At 39.2% G+C, this 21164-nt stretch overlaps 2 protein-coding genes across 7 annotated transcripts in view; one reads left to right on the top strand and one right to left on the bottom strand.

Annotated features, from left to right (window-relative positions):
* The window catches only part of LOC135262000 (CD209 antigen-like), a 104991-nt gene that overhangs the window by 60637 nt on the left and 23190 nt on the right, over window positions 1–21164 (top strand). The gene's annotated exons all lie outside the window — the stretch shown is intronic.
* The window catches only part of LOC135262003 (integrin alpha-L-like), a 43431-nt gene that overhangs the window by 4046 nt on the left and 18221 nt on the right, over window positions 1–21164 (bottom strand). Inside the window, exons 9-12 of the mRNA XM_064348751.1 lie at window positions 2500–2630; window positions 1833–1975; window positions 1351–1501; window positions 170–308 (exon numbers count right to left, since the gene is read on the bottom strand). Of these exons, the coding sequence (XP_064204821.1) occupies window positions 170–308; window positions 1351–1501; window positions 1833–1975; window positions 2500–2630 (564 nt within the window). The remainder of the gene's footprint in view (window positions 1–169; window positions 309–1350; window positions 1502–1832; window positions 1976–2499; window positions 2631–21164) is intronic.

Genomic DNA, 21164 nt, shown 5'->3' with positions numbered 1-21164 from the left:
TTAGAGCCAAGTTTATAAGTTTCATGTTACATGACTTCTGGAACTGCAGACAGCTTAGAAATGTGTCTTGCCAAGTATTTTAATTGTTGATTAGATTAAACACAAACATAAAGACAAAAGTACGTAATAACCAGTGTATTCCATGGGTGGATACTTAATATGATAATACCTTCAATGTTGTAGATCTGTTTCTGTAGACTATCCAAGACTCCCTTCAGTCCATTGTAGTCATTTATGGGGAAGGTAGTATTCTTGTTCAGGAGATGTGATGACAGGGCTGTCAGTGTCTCCCGGGCGACATTCCCAACCTGCCAAATAAGAGACTGAATTATTCCCTCTCCCTCTCCCTCTCTCTCAATTTCAATGTGCTTTATTGGCAGGACAACAAGTCATATTTCCAAAGAAACACATACAATACACAAAAACATGGAAACCACATATACAACATGCAACAAGTATGACCCACAGCACTATAATAATAATAATAATAATAATAATAATAATAATAATAATAATAACAACAACAAAAACAATAACATTAAAAAACATGTTCACAATGTAAAAAAACAATTAACAGTAAATAATACATTTTTCAAACATAAATATTTAATGCAGAGTGTTCGCTTTATGTCCATTATCTTGTGGCATGTGGCTACACGTTTAGCTGTTTGTGGGGCTTATAGGCCGTTCTGCTAATATTATAGATAATTTTGGAGTCACTCATACTTTGGATGTTGGGGAAAACAATGTTTACATTGTACATTTTAAGGAATTCCTCCCTTTCTTGATAATAATATGTGCAATCTCTGCCTCTACCTATTTACTTGTGTACTGGTCGCACAGCCTCTCTCTCTCCTCTTACCTTTAGCTAATCCAGTTTTGGTAGTAAACTTGTGGAATTTCAATGTAGTAAAACCAAGGTTTTTATGAGTGCAGAATTCCATAAAACTTCAATCATTATTACAAACTGGAGAACTGTCAGGGTCAGGACCAGAATGCACATGTCTCCAGATATAAACAGCAGCAGAACAGTCAGAGAATGGTAGCAAAATCATTTAATATATTTATTTCAGAATGTTATCGGAGAACAATGCACGCAAGAAATAATTTAGGAGTTTCCAGTGTAGACCACATAATATAATTTTATGGTGCAACGTCCCATGTGTGTATGAAATTAAACGTTCCGCTATCTGTTTTTGAGCAAAAAGACACAATGAGACCAACTGAAGAACAAAAACACGCAGTGTTGTGATATTTTCAATATTGCAATTTTCTGATAAATATCTCGTAAGTCGCTCTTGGATATGGTAAATTCACGTATCAGAAAAACAATTCTTACACATATCTTACCCCAATAACATAACGGGTGATATGCCTGTCATCCATAGTTTTGACGACCCTTTTCCAATCCTTGTCAGATGGATTTCCATCTGTGATGATGACTAGAACCTTTGTAGCATCTGGAATGGCACCAGCTGTTGTGTTGTTCAAAATACTGTGTCTGCAACATAAGAAATTTTATACAAGGTATTTACTTCATGTGAATGTTTTATCACAGAATCCATTCAAATGCAAAGTGTGAGGTCCAACAATGTGATTTTAATTTGATGGTAAGGGGTTGGGGAGATATTTACATGGATATAATATCTGCATGCTTTGTGTGAATGTATCTGTCTCTCATTTTTGCAACTATCTTATTGTATGATGTTGTATTGGATTTTGAATAATGTCTCATCACGGGCTGGTAAGTGTCACGACTCAATTCATCGCAACAATTATTATTATTATTATTATTATATTGATTTTAGCCATCTAAGAAAAAAGTGACTCACAGAACATTGTACATTGCACCATATGTGTTGGTGAGGTCCTTCATGTGTTGTTCCTTTTCTAAGAGATCCAATGCCTTCTTTTCCTGGTAGTCTTTAAAGGTGAAGACAATGCGGGACGTCTTCGAAAACTGCATTGCTGCAAACTGAAAAATTTAAAAGAAGCTTCTCATGAAATAACAATTTAATGACAATTATTCCACATGACAATTATTCCACAAGGTCCATGCACTTTCTCCATCACTCCATATTATCCAGATTGATTGCTCTCATATTTCAAGCTACACATCATCTGCTAATTTCAGTTGGTTCATTAGTAAAGTAAAATTTGGCTATCAGCATCACATTCCAGTGTGTGGTTGACTGTGTGACCTTTATGACTGTAAGGTTTGAATGCTGGAGATATCAATAGAAAATATTTTTCTTCAAGATCTTGCTACTTGCTACTAATGTGTGTGTGCTCTAATGCATGTGACATCAACTGCTGCTTTTATCACAATGCAGTTTACATGCAGTCAGGTGTGAATGAGTCAAAGAAAGCACTTCATGTGCACCTGAAGAAGCAAATCTGCAGGTGCAGCCACTTCATTGACATATTTTTTTAGCAAATTATGTCAATGAAGTGGCTGCCGTGTATGGTGTACACATAATATAGTGCAAGTGTGTAGACCTGTGTAGAGGTATTTGAAAGTGTCTTCATCATGTCAGCAATGAAGTCTTTGTTCTTCTTAAAATCGTCTGCTTTCAGGCTTTCTGACCCATCAAACAGGAAGGCAAGGTCCACTTTCCTCTTAGTGCATTCTGAGTAAACAAGACATGTCACAGAAATCCTTTATATTTAGATTTATTTTCTGAAGAATTATAAAACATTAAAAAACCTGAAAGCAATCACAAATAGAAACAACTTGCACAGATCAATATAACACTACAAATATTAAATGCAAAGCGTTACTCTATAATGGTGAAAAAATGAGTACACAAACATTTGATACAATGCTTGTAGTGTTAATCAGTAACAAGGAGAAATCGTAATTAACATATATGAATTAAGAAAAAACAATATAGTATAATTGTAATATCGAGTTCCACGGCTACTATGAATCGGAGAGGTTTGAGAGCTATAAGTTTAGGAACTGTGTAAAAAGGTTGATCACAAATAGTCACGCTGTAGTCACCATAAAACCCAGGCAAAGAAGAGGTGAGACTGATTGGTGTGACCTCAATGGGCTAGGACTGCCAATAAAAAAATGACCAAGACCTTGCTGGTGTTCAGTGTCTGACAAAAGCTCAGATAGAGGCGTTCAAATGTTGAAAAAGGCGTTCAAATACCTTGAAAATATTGTAAAAATAACCATGCTAACGCATATCTATGAGGCACCGGCAATCTTTGTCTTCACGCAATTTTACTGAATTTGTGGACCTTTACCTGTACTTGTTATTCTAAAATGTGTACAGGATGTTTTTGGGTGTGGCACTCTGTTCTGTGCGGGGAGGAGTGGGTGTGGCTACAGATCCTATGCTTTGGGAACTGATTTTAGTAGAGAGTTTGTTGCTAGCTAGCTGAAGAAACCCAGATACAGGGAAGCAAAAAGACAAACCGACAGGGTTCATTCAAGAACTAGAGTTAACCTTTCCTCACTGGCATCAGCTGAAGTTTGCTAAGGGGACAAAAAGCGGCACAGAGTTCACTTGGTTTCTCCTGGACCTGTAAGTAATGTTACCTCTCGCTATTCAGCTTGCTATGTTAGGTAGGGTACTCGAAGTGGGTGGGCGGGGTTGAAGACAGAGGAGACTTCTTCGATTGTAAACACAGGACCACAGCAAGGCTAAAAATCCTAGCAATGTACTAGCAATGTAGACTTTGAATTTGCTATGAGCTACCCTATAACCATAAGTTACCACGTAGTTAACTTTGGTGAAATTAAAACAATATACACGAGTCCCCATATAAATCACAAAACCCACAAACCAGGTAATCCATAAGTAAGTTTTAAAAGAAATTGTTCTACTTCACATAGCCTTCGTAACCAATGAACAAAATACTTCCCTAATCCATATACATCTAAACACATTCACAAAATAAAAAACGTATGCAAATGGGCAATAAAATTAAACCTTTTGGCACGCTTCTCCGTGGCCTTGGGGCACCTGTGGTCATCGTACTCACGGCTGCCTACACAGTTCTCCAGAGAATTGGCGAGGAAGAACTTGGAGATTCCAGCATTGGAGACAACCTTTGAGAAACGCCTGAGTCGATCTCCTGGTAGGGTCTCTCCAGGGTACGAGCACAGTCTGTTCTCTGAATTGTAGACATTCGGCTGCGCATTTGCCCGTCGTTAAGTCTCACCAACCTTCTCCGTCCTTCTCCCAACTCTCCCTGGCTCCAACCCTCACCAAGGAGGATCTCTAATCGTTTTGTTTTCTCTTGTAACCATTCCAGCCCAGACATCAATTTACAACAATGTAACAAACCAAACTGCGCAGCCAATCACATAAAAGGTCAAAACCAAACATACATGCATGATCACAACTAATTCACCAATAGGAAAACAGTAAACAAGTCAGTCAGCGAATTCTTCTCTCAGTAGAATCCCAACTGCTGAAGACGTGTGTAACAGACATAAGGGCAGTATCTAGAATAGCACAAAAGCTCAACCCCAAAATACACAAGTGTGCACACCACAAAAGTTTAAAAAGTTACCTCTCCTGTAAAAGGATGTCATTTTGACAGTAGAACCCTCCAAACATAAGGGTGTGTTCTGCTCAGCACCGGTCCAAGATACAGGATACAATTCGGCATACTTCCTTTGGTTTTTTCAGCTCCCAGTGTAGTAGCAGCACTAAGTGCACTAGAAGACATTGAGATCCTTCCATACTTTCATGAATAGTAATATGTAAACTGCTGTTGATGTGGCACAGCAGACACAGAGATAGATCTTTCTTAACCAACCATTACCCTTTCAAAGTGTTTTTATATGCAAAGGTCAGAAGACATTCAATGCCTCCAGCTTGTCAAATGGTAACAGTATATTGATGGTAGTTATTATTCCTTGGTCTTGCAAGCTCATGCCCCACTCTCAGGGAACTGGCACTTCAACATACTGGAGGTGAAGTCATCAAACAATCAAGGATGAAATGTCCTGGTGTCATTAGCAGTAGAAGACAGCCTCGGTGTTCTCAGACACCAGCAGACATGTTGCCAATATGCAAGGCACATCATTTAGCCTAATTCAAGTAAAAAGTTAAAAGTCTGGAAATTTGACGTTTAATTATGACAGAAGGGCTCCTGAAGTGGTCTACATCCTACCCCAGTTCTGTGAAATTTTACTATTGCATTTCTTAATAATCCCACCTCAAACTTTCCATGTAATCCAATAGACGCCAATTGAAAAATATGAAAGTTTGGACAAGAATTTCTCTCCAAATGTAAAAATTCAGAAAATTCTGACACTAGTTCTAGGCAGAAGGGGTCCTGGTCTACAGCCTACCACATTTCTGTGAAATTGTACTGTAGCATTTTTTAATAATCCTACTTCAAACTTTCCATGTAATCCAATAGAGGTCAATTGAAAAAAAGTGCATTTTTGTATTGAAATATGTCTCCAAAATTAAAAGTTCAGAAAATTCACACACTTGTTCCTCGCTGAAGGGGTCCTGGTCTACATCCTAGCCCAATTGCGTGCAGTTTTACTATAGCATTTTCAAATAATCCCACTACAGACTTTGTGTGCATGTCAATACAGCCATATTGAAAAAAGTGATCTTTTGGAGTGGGTTTATTTGAAAACTGCACATAAAGTTTCCCAGTTAGGGGGAGACATACAGCAGGACATCATCGGTCAAATAATCAAATGTCAACATTTTGAGGCATTAAAATTTTCAGAAGAAATTGCAATCCAGAAGATCACTTTTTTCAATATGGCTGCATTGACCATAGGTCACGCCCACATAGTCTAATTTAGCGCACCTGGATGGACGCCTAATTGAGTGCACCTGACTGGACTAATTGCCCTACAAGACAACAGGACTGAACTAATAAAAGAGGGACTCTTTTGTGAGGTGAGGTGTGTGTGCGCTAAAACTGAATAAGGCTAGGGGCTCTGCCGTTTGTGAAAAGGGGTTGCAAAGATCATAGACTTGCACGGACACCGAATTCCTCGGAATGCACAGATAAGTGTTCTGCGTTACCTGCCTCAAGTCGCTCAGATTTCTCTCTTCTGTTTTTAATCTAGTATTATGATGTTTTAGCTTAATACCTGTATTAGCAATACCCTTATTTTAGCATTTTATTGCTCAGGGTACAGCTTAGCCCTTTGGCCAGGGTTAACGGCCAGTCCCCACCCCTAGCTGCTCAACAAGGCCCATAGTTGAGGCAAAGAGGAGGAATAATTTAATAAGCCACCTTGACCCGCGTATTGTGTGTGTGTGTGTGTGTGTACCAAGCTGCCATCTTATAATAATAAATTCTTTTGTATATTTACTAAACTGATTGCCTGGACCTTGTATTGTTGTTCGCATCTCTCCATTGTCATAAAAGAAATGGCTCGTTACACTAGCTAGGCTATATTGTTAGCTAACGTTAGCTAGCTAGTTAGTTTTTATATAAGAAGGAAACTTTACTGAGGGAGGTACTGTTTATCTAAGTTATTTGATTTTAATTGTAGTTGATTGTTGTTCTGCACTTTTGCACGTTGCAAATTTTTTAAACCAAAAGCAAAAGCAACAAGTGGTTAACTTGTTTACAGTAAATGCATTGTCTGCTGGTTTATTTTTTTACTTTTCAGTGCAGTACGTTCAGTATGCTACTTAGTACTGTATCACTTTGAATATTAAAGTGCAAATTAACACCAGACAACTCTTGTGAGTTTGCTACCTTTTAAGATTAAAAACCATAGAAGGGTAAAAACATGCCATGCTGACATTGGAATGATGTTCAACACAGCTACAACTAATAAAATTGATAATGGCTCTGTTAGATTTAGTAGGTGTGCAAACGATCAAGCGTTGACAATAGTCGATAGTATTGGCAGTGCCGAGGCGGTGGGGGGCCCCCAAATCAAATTCTGCTTAGGGCCCCATAAAGGCTTGGGCCAGCCCTGGTAAACACACGTCCCTGCTTCTCATGACTGATATTGTCATGAAGGGCGACAAATTAATTAGAAGGACAATTTCAGTCAAATCTACAAATATCTAAATATTGAAGCAAGCAACCTAAAAACCGTCTGGGATGCACACAAAACTCCGGGTAGGTGTGAAAATGAGCCCAGAAGTGTTACAAAGTGAAATTCCCCTTTAAGTTCTTAGCGCAAAGCCCTAGTGGTCGGCACGCCGGCGTGCCTAGATTGCTCAATTCAGACATTCTGTGCTCCTGCAACCAAATTATGAGCTGAAAACACGAACTCGGTGTTCTTACCTTTATTAGTAGACGATTCAGGACAACTATGTCGAATATGGAGTTTCGCAGCACCACCATTGTTGCGCTGGTCGTGCATTTACCAAGCACCCCCTGTGAGGGTGGGGAAGTAGTAACGACCACATGCAACTACAGTGAATTCAATTTCAAAAGCGGTTTCTTTGATTTACCCACCATAGTGGAATAACCACTAGGTCTCAGAAAGAGACTTTAAGGAGGGGGATAATGAAAAGAAGACTCAGCTCCTACGGGAGAATGTCCCAACACAAAGTAAATGTCTCTGCAGGAAAACGAAACTAAGGCAGACCTGCCAACCTTGGGAAAATATTTTGAGTACCACAATAGTCAGTGTAATGCTTAGTTCACATGCTTTCACACCACTTCGCTTTGCACACGACAGTCTGCAAGAGACACACACACAAGCCTTTCTTCATAATTCTAGTTTTGACTGTAGAAGTGATCAGGCAAAATTGTATAATTTGACCTGATTCTAAAATATCACTTGCACTGCACTGGGCCATATTATGATATACTTGCAAGTCAAAAGTTTGAGTACACCTGCTTAAGCCCATTTTTTTAATGATTAATATTTCATTATATGATATGTGTGCTTATACAAACTGATAACTATAAGTGAACTGCATTTAATTATTTAAAGTTACAATCTCGAAGATTTCAGTTTCGTTCTCTTTGGCGGTACCAATGGCGAGAAGCGGTAATTGCAGGTGAGTTTTTGGACCTCACTTCCCAACTTCCAAACAGTGTCACCTGTGTGACGTCAGTCATTTGGCACGTTGGCCACGGTAACTAAAACTTACAATCGACTGAATAAAAAATGGTTGTTATAAAAGTAACGTTATGTACATACTCATTCATTGTCTAACATTAGGCTAACTGATTGTTGTGTGACACAACAACTGCCTTGCAAAATGTTACCCCTGGTGTTTCTGGTTTTGCTAACTGTTCGAGAATAAAGCGGAGCTGGGTGTTAAATTAGCAATAGGAACAAGAAGAATAAATCATAAACAAAACAGATTTCATCAAAAAAAGGGCATCAAGGCTGAAGGAACATATAAGGAAGCGTAATAAAATAATAACAACGTTAATCCATACTGCCGAATTTCTTATTTAGTTTTCACCGGCTTGACATACACAGAAATCAGACCCGGTTCTGCTCCACCTATACCCCGAGGTTAATGCTCCTTGTAAAGACCGCTTTAATCCGATCATTATAAATTATATAAATATATTGATGGCAATGTAAATAACAGTAACGTTAAGGCCAGTTCAGATCAATGATTTGCAACAAAACGAAACGGTTTTAGAATGTTGCAGAGAAAATTGCAGCGGTGTGAACTGGTTAGTTGCAGAGCATCTGGAGCCGTTGCCTGGAGTCTCAAAAGACCCACCTTGTCAAATCGCCAACTGCAGTTTTAGAACGTTTACAATCAGACGTCTTGGAATTTTGCAAGTTGCATCCAGTCTCGTTGCGAATCATTGATCAGAACTGGCCTTTATTTAGCTACATTGCAAAGTTGCAGCAAGGTAGCATTGCATTCGAGAGACTGTTTGCAAGGTCGGTACCGGTCGGTAGCGTTAGACATTAGATTATGTTAATTACATTAGCTAGCTAGCTAACTCAACGTTACCTGATATGAGAGATGGATACTGTGCGCAACGTTGTCTAAACTAATTTTGCCTTTCTTGACACGGTCCGGTACCTAGCGTTAGCTGTGCAAACAGCTATGTAATTTAGTAACATTACATTGTCATCAAATGTAATACGAAATCTACATCAACAAATAATATGACCTCTCATGTACAGCAAAACTTTTTAGGGTTCCATAACTTTCTCTGTTATTGTAACGCTAGCAGACACCAGAAAAAAACAGTAGTGAGTTGAAGAGCGAGTCTGTTGCGTTAGCTCCGCCTACGCTCTCTGGCAGACCAACCACTGATGGGTGATGGAAAGCGCGTCACTAACTGTGCGCCGCTTGTGATTTTTTTCCCGGGAATGTCACCACAGACACCCAGTTCTTTAATCATAAATTATTAGTATTATAATAATATTAATTAATATAATAATAGGCTCAATCACCATTGTGTTACCTAATTCAGCGATAGATAGTGACTTAACAGACATTTATTTTAATGAAAATCTTCGAGATTATTACTTTAAATAAAGATAACCTCTGCTTGCTGCGATAAACAAATGTGGTGTCCGGGTTTACAGCGATGTTCATCTGTTTCCTGCGTCAGGGCATTTCCTCTAAGCTTTTCAGTTCCCAAAAGGGTGCAGTGCCTTTCTGAATAGTTGAAAAAATTTTAACCTTTTTTTTTCGCATTCAGAGTGGTCACACAAAAAAAGGTGCTAGCTGAAGCCCATTATCCGGAGGCTAGCCCTGGGACCCTGCTGAGAACTGGTGAAAGAAAGTTCTGGAACTCTGGAGAAAAAAAAAGCTTAGTAGCGAAAGGCTAGAAACAAAGATTCTGTCAGTAATATTCCTTTCAGGCCAAAAACTTTCTCAGTAACGCTTAGCTGGTCATGCGGATTAATGCAAGATTCTGTGTTGCAGACAACCTTTAATACAACACAACATAAAACATGCCATCAAAAGGTTGAAATGTATGTATCTCAGGTGCGATTATGTCATTAAGACTGGTGAAAATGGGTTTAAATAAACCAAAAAGAATGAAATATTTAAAAGGAAACATAGTTTAGGCAATTTATTACAAAAACTGTAACTCTTCAAAAATATCGAAATAAAAAGGCTATGGTGTAACCTCCACAAAGTAAATAAAGTAATTAACAAAAAAAAAAAAAAAAAAACTAAGCGTAGAACTCTCCCCTATGTTACCACAAACACATGAAGCAAATTCTGTCTATAAGCCTACAAGACTTCCCACCAAAAAGTGCAAAAAAACAAAAATCTGAATGCATAAGGGTACACCATTAGGGTATAGTATCACGTTCAAATAAATGAGGCCTTGACTAATAGGAGGCTTCAAAAAATATTTGAGTACAGGATTTTCTGGCCCAATGTGAGATCTTTTCATGGAGCCAAAATTCCTGGTGGCACCTCTGTTCCCCAGTAAAAACTTCCCCCTGCCCACAAGTAGTCTCCACTTCGTCAAGAGGAAACACAGACCCCAATGTCTACTGGCACACCATTATCACCACCATTATAACCTTTTCCCAGCAATTCTCCCAATTATGTACTGATCAGGCTGCTGGCTATAATGACCATTTGTGAGTACAAACTTCTGAGCAGCGTAACATCATTTGCTACATTTCTAATGCTACTTTAATAAAAGTAACACACATAAATCACATAAATTTTTTCGTCATACACATCAGAGCTCAATTAACATGATGGCACAAAAAATGATTCTGATTTCTCATAAAAACTCACCATTGTAATGGGAAATCATTTTCCACAGATCTCTATGCTTGACTTGCAGCTCCTCAAAGTTGCTCTTAATGTCTGATGCAGGAGAGAAGAGAGAATCTTTGTGCACTCACACTCAAATTAGCAAAGAACAGTGAACGTCTTATGAAAACAAGTTTGCAAAGTCAGTGAACAAATGTTGGCAGCTTGGGGCAAAATGCAAGGAGGTCAGGAGGTCATGGAAGCTTGGAAGCTTCTACCTGTCACCCTCTGTGCTTTGTATCTGTCTAAATACAGCAAAAAAAAATTTTTTTTTAAATACAGTATATTAATATATTATGAACTCATTTTAAACAACCCATGCACTGCCCCTAACAGGCAGTAGCCTAAGTGCCTGTGCATGTCATTTCATGAGGGGGGGGAGAGCAAACTCAGACTTCTTGATAAGCTACTTCCCAGTTTATTTGTACCTATGCAATATTTTTAAAGTATGGGGCCTATTACTGTATTTCCTCTTTTTCTGTTGTCAGAGCGTTCAACAGCTATATGTGCAGTTCCATCTTTTTGTAAGGTTAGACACACATATCCAGTGCTTTTCAAGTCTTTCAACAGCTTGGTGCAATTGTACATGTTGCACCACTGGCCTTATGTTGTATTTTCAAATAATTCCATTAAATCAAACACTTTGCATTTGAAAATTCAGTATTTTCAACTAACTTTAAAAATATTGCATGGGTACAAATAAAATGGGAAGTAGCTTATCATGACGTCTTAGTTTGCCATCCCCCCCATGCAAAGACATGTACGGGCATTTAGGCTACTGTCTGTTGGAGGCAGCGCTTGGGTTGCAGGGTTTTCCCTACCCTAGAAAGGCGCAGAGCCTACGTGATTTTGCGGAGCGCCTTAAGCCGAATGAACGTTAAAAAAAAGGCATTTAGGCGACATATCAGAATGACTGTAAAAACAACGGTGATGCGCTGACAAAAAAAAAAACAAAAAAACCGAGAGGTGGCTTTATGGTTTTAAACACTCCGCACTATGATGGCATTATAAATAGAAGTGGGTGATTGACGAGCGTTTTTATGCATGGTAGGTTAAATGCATTTACAGAATATTGCGTTTTTTCCCAAAGATGGTATTTCTCGATATAATTGTGCCGCCGTGTTAACACATTACTACGGTTGCGGGTCAGGCAACTCTTCGCGATAAGAATAAATTTTAGGATAGCGCTTCCGATTTTGCTTGTGTCGAAAGCGCTGCGACGGAAACACCGATAGATTTACCCTAGCGACATCTGTCTAAAATGTAAACAAGTAATCCAGTTTTCACGGACGGGAAAAAAATTATGACAACGTTACATAAAGATACCTCAATTGAACTAACGTTAGTATCTATCGTGGCTTGGTAGCTAAACAAAGTTAGGCTATGTTCACACGTAACGTCTTTTTCTGATGAAAACCGCTGGTCAAAGCGTTTCTTCATATAAAAAAAAATTGAAAGAACTCTGTTCCAAAATATAGTTGAAAACGCCTAAGCCCTCTGAAAACCTAGGAGAAATCCTGAGTTGTTTAAAATTAGTCATCACAAACTCTCCAGTGCCACACTCAGTAAAGTACAAATGTGATGCTTTTTCAGCAAATACAACACCTTTATGACAACTTTGTGGTTGGTATCTTTGTTTTGTGTGAGTTAGAAGGTGCAAAAACCACAGGCACTGGTCTACAGAGGTGTGTAAAAAAGGCAATATGGAAAGATGAGTCATCCTTCACCATATTCTCGTTAAGTGGGTGAGTGCACGTGTGGCACTGAATGATTGCCTCCTACAGTGAGGGGGTCTGGTGGCTCTGTTATGCTGTGGGAGGCATGATTTGGATCCACTTGTCCCCTTAGAGAGAAGGGCCACTGCAAATTAATGCAAAGCTTTTGATCACCTATTGAGTTGATCACCTTTATCCTATCATTTCTATCCTGACGGGAGTGGTATCTTCCAGGACGACAATGCCCCCATACACTGGGCACGAGGGGTCACTGAATGGTTTGATGAGTATTAAGATGATCTAAATCACATGCTATGGCCTTCGCAGTCACCAGATCTCAACCCAGATGAACACCTGTGGGAAATTTTGGGGCCAACCTCTAAGACAGCGCTCTCCACCATCGCTATCAAAACACCAAATTAAGAAATCTTGACAAAGAATGTTGTTCCACCCCCCCAGCGGACTTCCAGAGACTTGTAGTATCTATGCCATGGTGCATTGAAGCTTTTCTGGCAGCTTGTGGTTTCCAAACATCTTACTAAGACACTTTGTGTTTTTATTTTATAAATAAAAAATAAAAAGTTAATAAAATGTAGCATCATTTCTCTTACCTCGATAAGCAGAGAGTGTTTCTGACACATTTCTGTGTCTCACTTGCAGTTCCTCCAACTTTCTTTCGGTTCCTGAGTCATATAAAGAGGAATATTATTATCACAATAACTCAGATTTTTTGTAAGTCTGTATTTTTGTAGATCTATTGCAAATATTTAGACATATATATCAATCCATCCATCCATTATCTATACCTGCTTATCCTGAGCAGGGTCGCAGGGGGTGCTGGAGCCTAGCCCAGCTGTGCAAACAGCTATGTAATTTAGTAACTTTACATTGTCATCAAATGTAATACGAAATCTACATCAACAAATAATATGACATCTCATGTACACCAAAACTTTTTAGGGTTCCATAACTTTCTGTTATTGTAACGCTAGCAGACACCGGAAAAAACAGTAGTGAGTTGAAGAGCGAGTCTGTTGCGTTAGCTCCGCCTACGCTCTCTGGCAGACCAACCACTGATGGGTGATGGAAAGCGCGTCACTAACTGTGCGCCGCTTGTGATTTTTTTCCTGGGAATGTCACCACAGACACCCAGTTTTTTAATCATAAATTATTAGTATTATAATAATATTAATTAATATAATAATAGGCTCAATCACCATTGTGTTACCTAATTCAGCGATAGATAGTGACTTAACAGACATTTATTTTAATGAAAATCTTCGAGATTATTACTTTAAATAAAGATAACCTCTGCTTGCTGCGATAAACAAATGTGGTGTCCGGGTTTACAGCGATGTTCATCTGTTTCCTGTGTCAGGGCATTTCCTCTAAGCTTTTCAGTTCCCAAAAGGGTGCAGTGCCTTTCTGAATAGCTGAAAAAATTTTAACCTTTTTTTTCCGCATTTTTTTTCCAGAGTGCCCACACAAAAAAGGTGCTAGCTGAGGCCCATTATCCGGAGGCTAGCCCTGGGACCCTGCTGAGAACTGGTGAAAGAAAGTTCTGGAACTCTGGAGAAAAAAAAAGCTTAGTAGCGAAAGGCTAGAAACAAAGATTCTGTCAGTAATATTCCTTTCAGGCCAAAAACTTTCTCAGTAACGCTTAGCTGGTCATGCGGATTAATGCAAGATTCTGTGTTGCAAACAACCTTTAATACAACACAACATAAAACATGCCATCAAAAGGTTAAAATGTATGTATCTCAGGTGCGATTATGTCATTAAGACTGGTGAAAATGGGTTTAAATAAACCAAAAAGAATGAAATATTTAAAAGGAAACATAGTTTAGGCAATTTATTACAAAAACTGTAACTCTTCAAAAATATCGAAATAAAAAGGCTATGGTGTAACCTCCACAAAGTAAATAAAGTAATTAACAAAAAAAAAAAAAAAAAAAAACTAAGCGTAGAACTCTCCCCTATGTTACCACAAACACATGAAGCAAATTCTGTCTATAAGCCTACAAGACGTCCCACTAAAAAGTGCAAAAGAAACAAAACTCCAAATGCATAAGGGTATACGATTAGGGTGTATTGTCACCTTCAAATGAATGGGGCCTTGACTAACAGGGGGCCTCAAAAAATATTTGAGTACAGGATTTTCTGGCCCAATGTGAGATCTTTTCATGGAGCCAAAATCCCTGGTGGCACCCCTGTTCCCCAGTAAAAACTTCCCCCTGCCCACAAGTAGTCTCCACTTCGTCAAGAGGAAACACAGACCAGAATGTCTACTGGCGCACCATGGTCACCACCATTACAACCTTTTCCCAGCAATTCTCCCAATTATGTACTGAACAGGCTGCTGGCTATAATGACCATTTGTGAGTACATACTTCTGAGCAGCGTAACATTATTTGCTACATTTCTAATGCTACTTTAATAAAAGTAACACACATAAATCACATACATTTTTTCGTCATACACATCAGAGCTCAATTAACATGATGGCACAAAAAATGATTCTGGTTTCTCATAAAAACTCACCATTGTAATGGGAAATCATTTTCCACAGATCTCTATGCTTGACTTGCAGCTCCTCAAAGTTGCTCTTAATGTCTGATGCAGGAGAGAAGAGAGAATCTTTGTGCACTCACACTCAAATTAGCAAAGAACAGTGAACGTCTTATGAAAACAAGTTTGCAAAGTCAGTGAACAAATGTTGGCAGCTTGGGGAAAAATGCAAGGAGGTCAGGAGGTCATGGAAGCTTGGAAGCTTCTAACCTGTGATCCCTCCTCTACCTGTCACCCTCTGTGCTTTGTATCTGTCTAAATACAGCAAAAAAAATTTTTTTTTAAATACAGTATATTAATATATTATGAACTCATTTTAAACAACCCATGCACTGCCCCTAACAAGCAGTAGCCTAAGTGCCTGTGCATGTCATTTCATGAGGGGGGGGGGGGGGGGGGGGGAGGCAAACTCAGACTTCTTGATAAGCTACTTCCCAGTTTATTTGTACCTATGCAATATTTTTAAAGTATGGGGCCTATTACTGTATTTCCTCTTTTTCTGTTGTCAGAGCGTTCAACAGCTATATGTGCAGTTCCATCTTTTTGTAAGGTTAGACACACATATCCAGTGCTTTTCAAGTCTTTCAACAGCTTTCAAACGACGACTGAAGACCCACCTCTTCAGGCTGCACCTCTCCCCATCCCTCCCTTCACCCCCTGTAAATGACTAAACTTAGGGGTGTAACTAGGCAGCTGTTTAATACGTGACTTAGTTGATGCGCCAGTCTTAACGACTACTTGTATTTTTATTTATTCTTATTTTTCCATAGATTGCGTTGTTGCCGTTCTCGCTGTTAGTGTTAATCAGTTTAACCACCAGGGTCCAAGTTGAACTATGTGGTTGTTCCCTGTATTTGGACCGGTACTTCTCTCTAGGGGTTTCGTCATACTTGTTCCTGGTTATGGTTATACACTTTGTTGTACGTCGCTCTGGATAAGAGCGTCTGCCAAATGCCTGTAATGTAATGTAATGTAATGTAATGGTGCAATTGTGCATGTTGCACCACTGGCCTTATGTTGTATTTTCAAATAATTCCATTAAATCAAACACTTTGCATTTGAAAATTCAGTATTTTCAACTAACTTTAAAAATATTGCATGGGTACAAATAAAATGAGAAGTAGCTTATCATGACGTCTGAGTTTGCCATCCCCCCCATGCAAAGACATGTACGGGCATTTAGACTACTGTCTGTTGGAGGCAGCGCTTGGGTTGCAGGGTTTTCCCTACCCTAGAAAGGCGCAGAGCCTACGTGATTTTGCGGAGCGCCTTAAGCCGAATGAACGTAAAAAAAAAGGCATTTAGGCGACATATCAGAATGACTGTAAAAACAACGGTGATGCGCTGACAAAAAAACAAAAAAAACGGAGAGGTGGCTTTATGGTTTTAAACACTCCGCACTATGATGGCATTATAAATAGAAGTGGGTGATTGACGAGCGTTTTTATGCATGGTAGGTTAAATGCATTTACAGAATATAGCGTTTTTTCCCAAAGATGGTATTTCTCGATATAATTGTGCCGCCGTGTTAACACATTACTACGGTTGCGGGTCAGGCAACTCTTCGCGATAAGAATAAATTTTAGGATAGCGCTTCCGATTTTGCTTGTGTCGAAAGCGCTGCGACGGAAACACCGATAGATTTACCCTAGCGACATCTGTCTAAAATGTAAACAAGTAATCCAGTTTTCACGGACGGGAAAAAATTTATGACAACGTTACGTAAAGATACCTCAATTGAACTAACGTTAGTATCTATCGTGGCTTGGTAGCTAAACAAAGTTAGGCTATGTTCACACGTAACGTCTTTTTCTGATGAAAACCGCTGGTCAAAGCGTTTCTTCATATAAAAAAAAAAAATTGAAAGAACTCTGTTCCAAAATATAGTTGAAAACGCCTAAGCCCTCTGAAAACCTAGGAGAAATCCTGAGTTGTTTAAAATTAGTCATCACAAACTCTCCAGTGCCACACTCAGTAAAGTACACGTGATGCTTTTTCAGCAAATACAACACCTTTATGACAACTTTGTGGTTGGTATCTTTGTTTTGTGTGAGTTAGAAGGTGCAAAAACCACAGGCACTGGTCTACAGAGGTGTGTAAAAAAGGCAATATGGAAAGATGAGTCATCCTTCACCATATTCTCGTTAAGTGGGTGAGTGCACGTGTGGCACTGAATGATTGCCTCCTACAGTGAGGGGGTCTGGTGGCTCTGTTATGCTGTGGGAGGCATGATTTGGATCCACTTGTCCCCTTAGAGAGAAGGGCCACTGCAAATTAATGCTATTCTGAGTTGATCACATTTATCCTATCATTTCTATCCTGACGGGAGTGGTATCTTCCAGGACGACAATGCCCCCATACACTGGGCACGAGGGGTCACTGAATGGTTTGATGAGTATTAAGATGATCTAAATCACATGCTATGGCCTTCGCAGTCACCAGATCTCAACCCAGATGAACACCTGTGGGAAATTTTGGGGCCAACCTCTAAGACAGCGCTCTCCACCATCGCTATCAAAACACCAAATTAAGAAATCTTGACAAAGAATGTTGTTCCACCCCCCCAGCGGACTTCCAGAGACTTGTAGTATCTATGCCATGGTGCATTGAAGCTTTTCTGGCAGCTTGTGGTTTCCAAACACCTTACTAAGACACTTTGTGTTTTTATTTTATAAATAAAAAATAAAAAGTTAATAAAATGTAGCATCATTTCTCTTACCTCGATAAGCAGAGAGTGTTTCTGACACATTTCTGTGTCTCACTTGCAGTTCCTCCAACTTTCTTTCGGTTCCTGAGTCATATAAAGAGGAATATTATTATCACAATAACTCAGATTTTTCGTAAGTCTGTATTTTTGTAGATCTATTGCAAATATTTAGACATATATATCAATCCATCCATCCATTATCTATACCTGCTTATCCTGAGCAGGGTCGCAGGGGGTGCTGGAGCCTAGCCCAGCTGTGCAAACAGCTATGTAATTTAGTAACATTACATTGTCATCAAATGTAATACAAAATCTACATCAACAAATAATATGACCTCTCATGTACACCAAAACTTTTTAGGGTTCCATAACTTTCTCTGTTATTGTAACGCTAGCAGACACCGGAAAAAACAGTAGTGAGTTGAAGAGCGAGTCTGTTGCGTTAGCTCCGCCTACGCTCTCTGGCAGACCAACCACTGATGGGTGATGGAAAGCGCGTCACTAACTGTGCGCCGCTTGTGATTTTTTTCCTGGGAATGTCACCACAGACACCCAGTTTTTTAATCATAAATTATTAGTATTATAATAATATTAATTAATAAAATAATAGGCTCAATCACCACTGTGTTACCTAATTCAGCGATAGATAGTGACTTAACAGACATTTATTTTAATGAAAATCTTCGAGATTATTACTTTAAATAAAGATAACCTCTGCTTGCTGCGATAAACAAATGTGGTGTCCGGGTTTACAGCGATGTTCATCTGTTTCCTGTGTCAGGGCATTTCCTCTAAGCTTTTCAGTTTCCAAAAGGGTGCAGTGCCTTTCTGAATAGCTGAAAAAATTTTAACCTTTTTTTTCCGCATTTTTTTTCCAGAGTGCCCACACAAAAAAAGGTGCTAGCTGAGGCCCATTATCCGGAGGTTAGCCCTGGGACCCTGCTGAGAACTGGTGAAAGAAAGTTCTGGAACTCTGGAGAAAAAAAAAGCTTAGTAGCGAAAGGCTAGAAACAAAGATTCTGTCAGTAATATTCCTTTCAGGCCAAAAACTTTCTCAGTAACGCTTAGCTGGTCATGCGGATTAATGCAAGATTCTGTGTTGCAAACAACCTTTAATACAACACAACATAAAACATGCCATCAAAAGGTTAAAATGTATGTATCTCAGGTGCGATTATGTCATTAAGACTGGTGAAAATGGGTTTAAATAAACCAAAAAGAATGAAATATTTAAAAGGAAACAGTTTAGGTAATTTATTACGAAAACTGTATCTCTTCAAAAATATCGAAATAAAAAGGCTATGGTGTAACCTCCACAAAGTAAATAAAGTAATTAACAAAAAAAAAAAACAAACAAAAAACTAAGCGTAGAACTCTCCCCTATGTTACCACAAACACATGAAGCAAATTCTGTCTATAAGCCTACAAGACTTCCCACCAAAAAGTGCAAAAAAACAAAAATCTGAATGCATAAGGGTACACCATTAGGGTATAGTATCACGTTCAAATAAATGATACCTTGACTAATAGGAGGCCTCAGAAAATATTTGAGTACAGGATTTTCTGGCCCAATGTGAGATCTTTTCATGGAGCCAAAATCCCTGGTGGCACCCCTGTTCCCCAGTAAAAACTTCCCCCTGCCCACAAGTAGTCTCCACTTCGTCAAGAGGAAACACAGACCCCAATGTCTACTGGCACACCATTATCACCACCATTATAACCTTCTCCTAGCAATTCTCCCAATTATGTACTGACCAGGCTGCTGGCTATAATGACCATTTGTGAGTACATACTCCTGAGCAGCGTAACATCATTTGCTACATTTCTAATGCTACTTTAATAAAAGTAACACACATAAATCACATAAATTTTTTCGTCATACACATCAGAGCTCAATTAACATGATGGCACAAAAAATGATTCTGGTTTCTCATAAAAACTCACCATTGTAATGGGAAATCATTTTCCACAGATCTCTATGCTTGACTTGCAGCTCCTCAAAGTTGCTCTTAATGTCTGATGCAGGAGAGAAGAGAGAATCTTTGTGCACTCACACTCAAATTAGCAAAGAACAGTGAATGTCTTATGAAAACAAGTTTGCAAAGTCAGTGAACAAATGTTGGCAGCTTGGGGAAAAATGCAAGGAGGTCAGGAGGTCATGGAAGCTTCTAACCTGTGATCCCTCCTCTACCTGTCACCCTCTGTGCTTTGTATCTGTCTAAATACAGCAAAAATATATATTTTTAAAATACAGTATATTAGTATATTATGTACTCATTTTAAACAACCCATGCACAGGCAGTAGCCTAAGTGCCTGTGCATGTCATTTCATGGGGGGGGGGGGGGGGGAGCAAACTCAGACTTCTTGATAAGCTACTTCCCCGTTTATTTGTACCTATGCAATATTTTTAAAGTATGGGGCCTATTACTATATTTCCTCTTTTTCTGTTGTGAGAGCGTTCAACAGCTATATGTGCAGTTCCATCTTTTTGTAAGGTTAGACACACATATCCAGTGCTTTTCATGTCTTTCAACAGCTTGGTGCAATTGTGCATGTTGCACCACTGGCCTTATGTTGTATTTTCAAATAATTCCATTAAATCAAACACTTTGTATTTGAAAATTCAGTATTTTCAACTAACTTTAAAAACATTGCATGGGTACAAATAAAATGGGAAGTAGCTTATCAATAAGTCTGAGTTTGCCATCCCCCCCATGCAAAGACATGTACGGGCATTTAGGCTACGGTCTGTTGGAGGCAGCGCTTGGGTTGCAGGGTTTTCCCTACCCTAGAAAGGGGCAGTGCCTAAGTGATTTTGCGGAGCACCTTAAGCCGAATGAACGTAAAAAGCGCTTCCGATTTTGCTTGTGTCGAAAGCACTGCGACGGAAACACCGATAGATTTACCCTAGCGACATCTGTCTAAAATGTAAACAAGTAATCCAGTTTTCACGGACGGGAAAAAATTTATGACAACGTTACATAAAGATACCTCGATTGAACTAACGTTAGTATCTAGCGTGGCTTGGTAGCTAAACAAAGTTAGGCTATGTTCACACGTAACGTCTTTTTCTGATGAAAACCGCTGGTCAAAGCGTTTCTTCATATTAAAAAAAAAAGGAAGGAATACACCCTGGACAGGCTGCCAATCTTTTGAGGAATTTAGAGCCTCCAATTAGCCCACCTGCATGTCTTTGGACTGTGGGAGGACACCGGAGTACCCGGAGGAAACCCACGCGGACACGCCCAATGCATGCTGGGATACGCTCCAGCACCCCCAGCAACCCTGCTCAGGATAAGCGGGTATAGATAATGGATGGATGCATTGATATATATATATATGAGGCATTGCGGTTCAGTTGGTAGCACTGGTCGTATAAACACTGGTCTTGTATGTCGTCTGGAAGGCAATGGATAGGACATTCTGCACCACTAAAGTAAAATGGACGATGTGCCTTTCTATTAGCTTTTCCCATGTGACCCGTGAGCCTTTCCTTCTCC

Source organism: Anguilla rostrata, chromosome 8 (assembly GCF_018555375.3).
Source record: "Anguilla rostrata isolate EN2019 chromosome 8, ASM1855537v3, whole genome shotgun sequence".
Classification (NCBI taxonomy): Eukaryota; Metazoa; Chordata; class Actinopteri; order Anguilliformes; family Anguillidae; genus Anguilla; species Anguilla rostrata.
The sequence above is the reverse complement of the archived record's forward strand: the minus strand, read 5'-3'. Positions and strand labels throughout refer to the sequence as shown.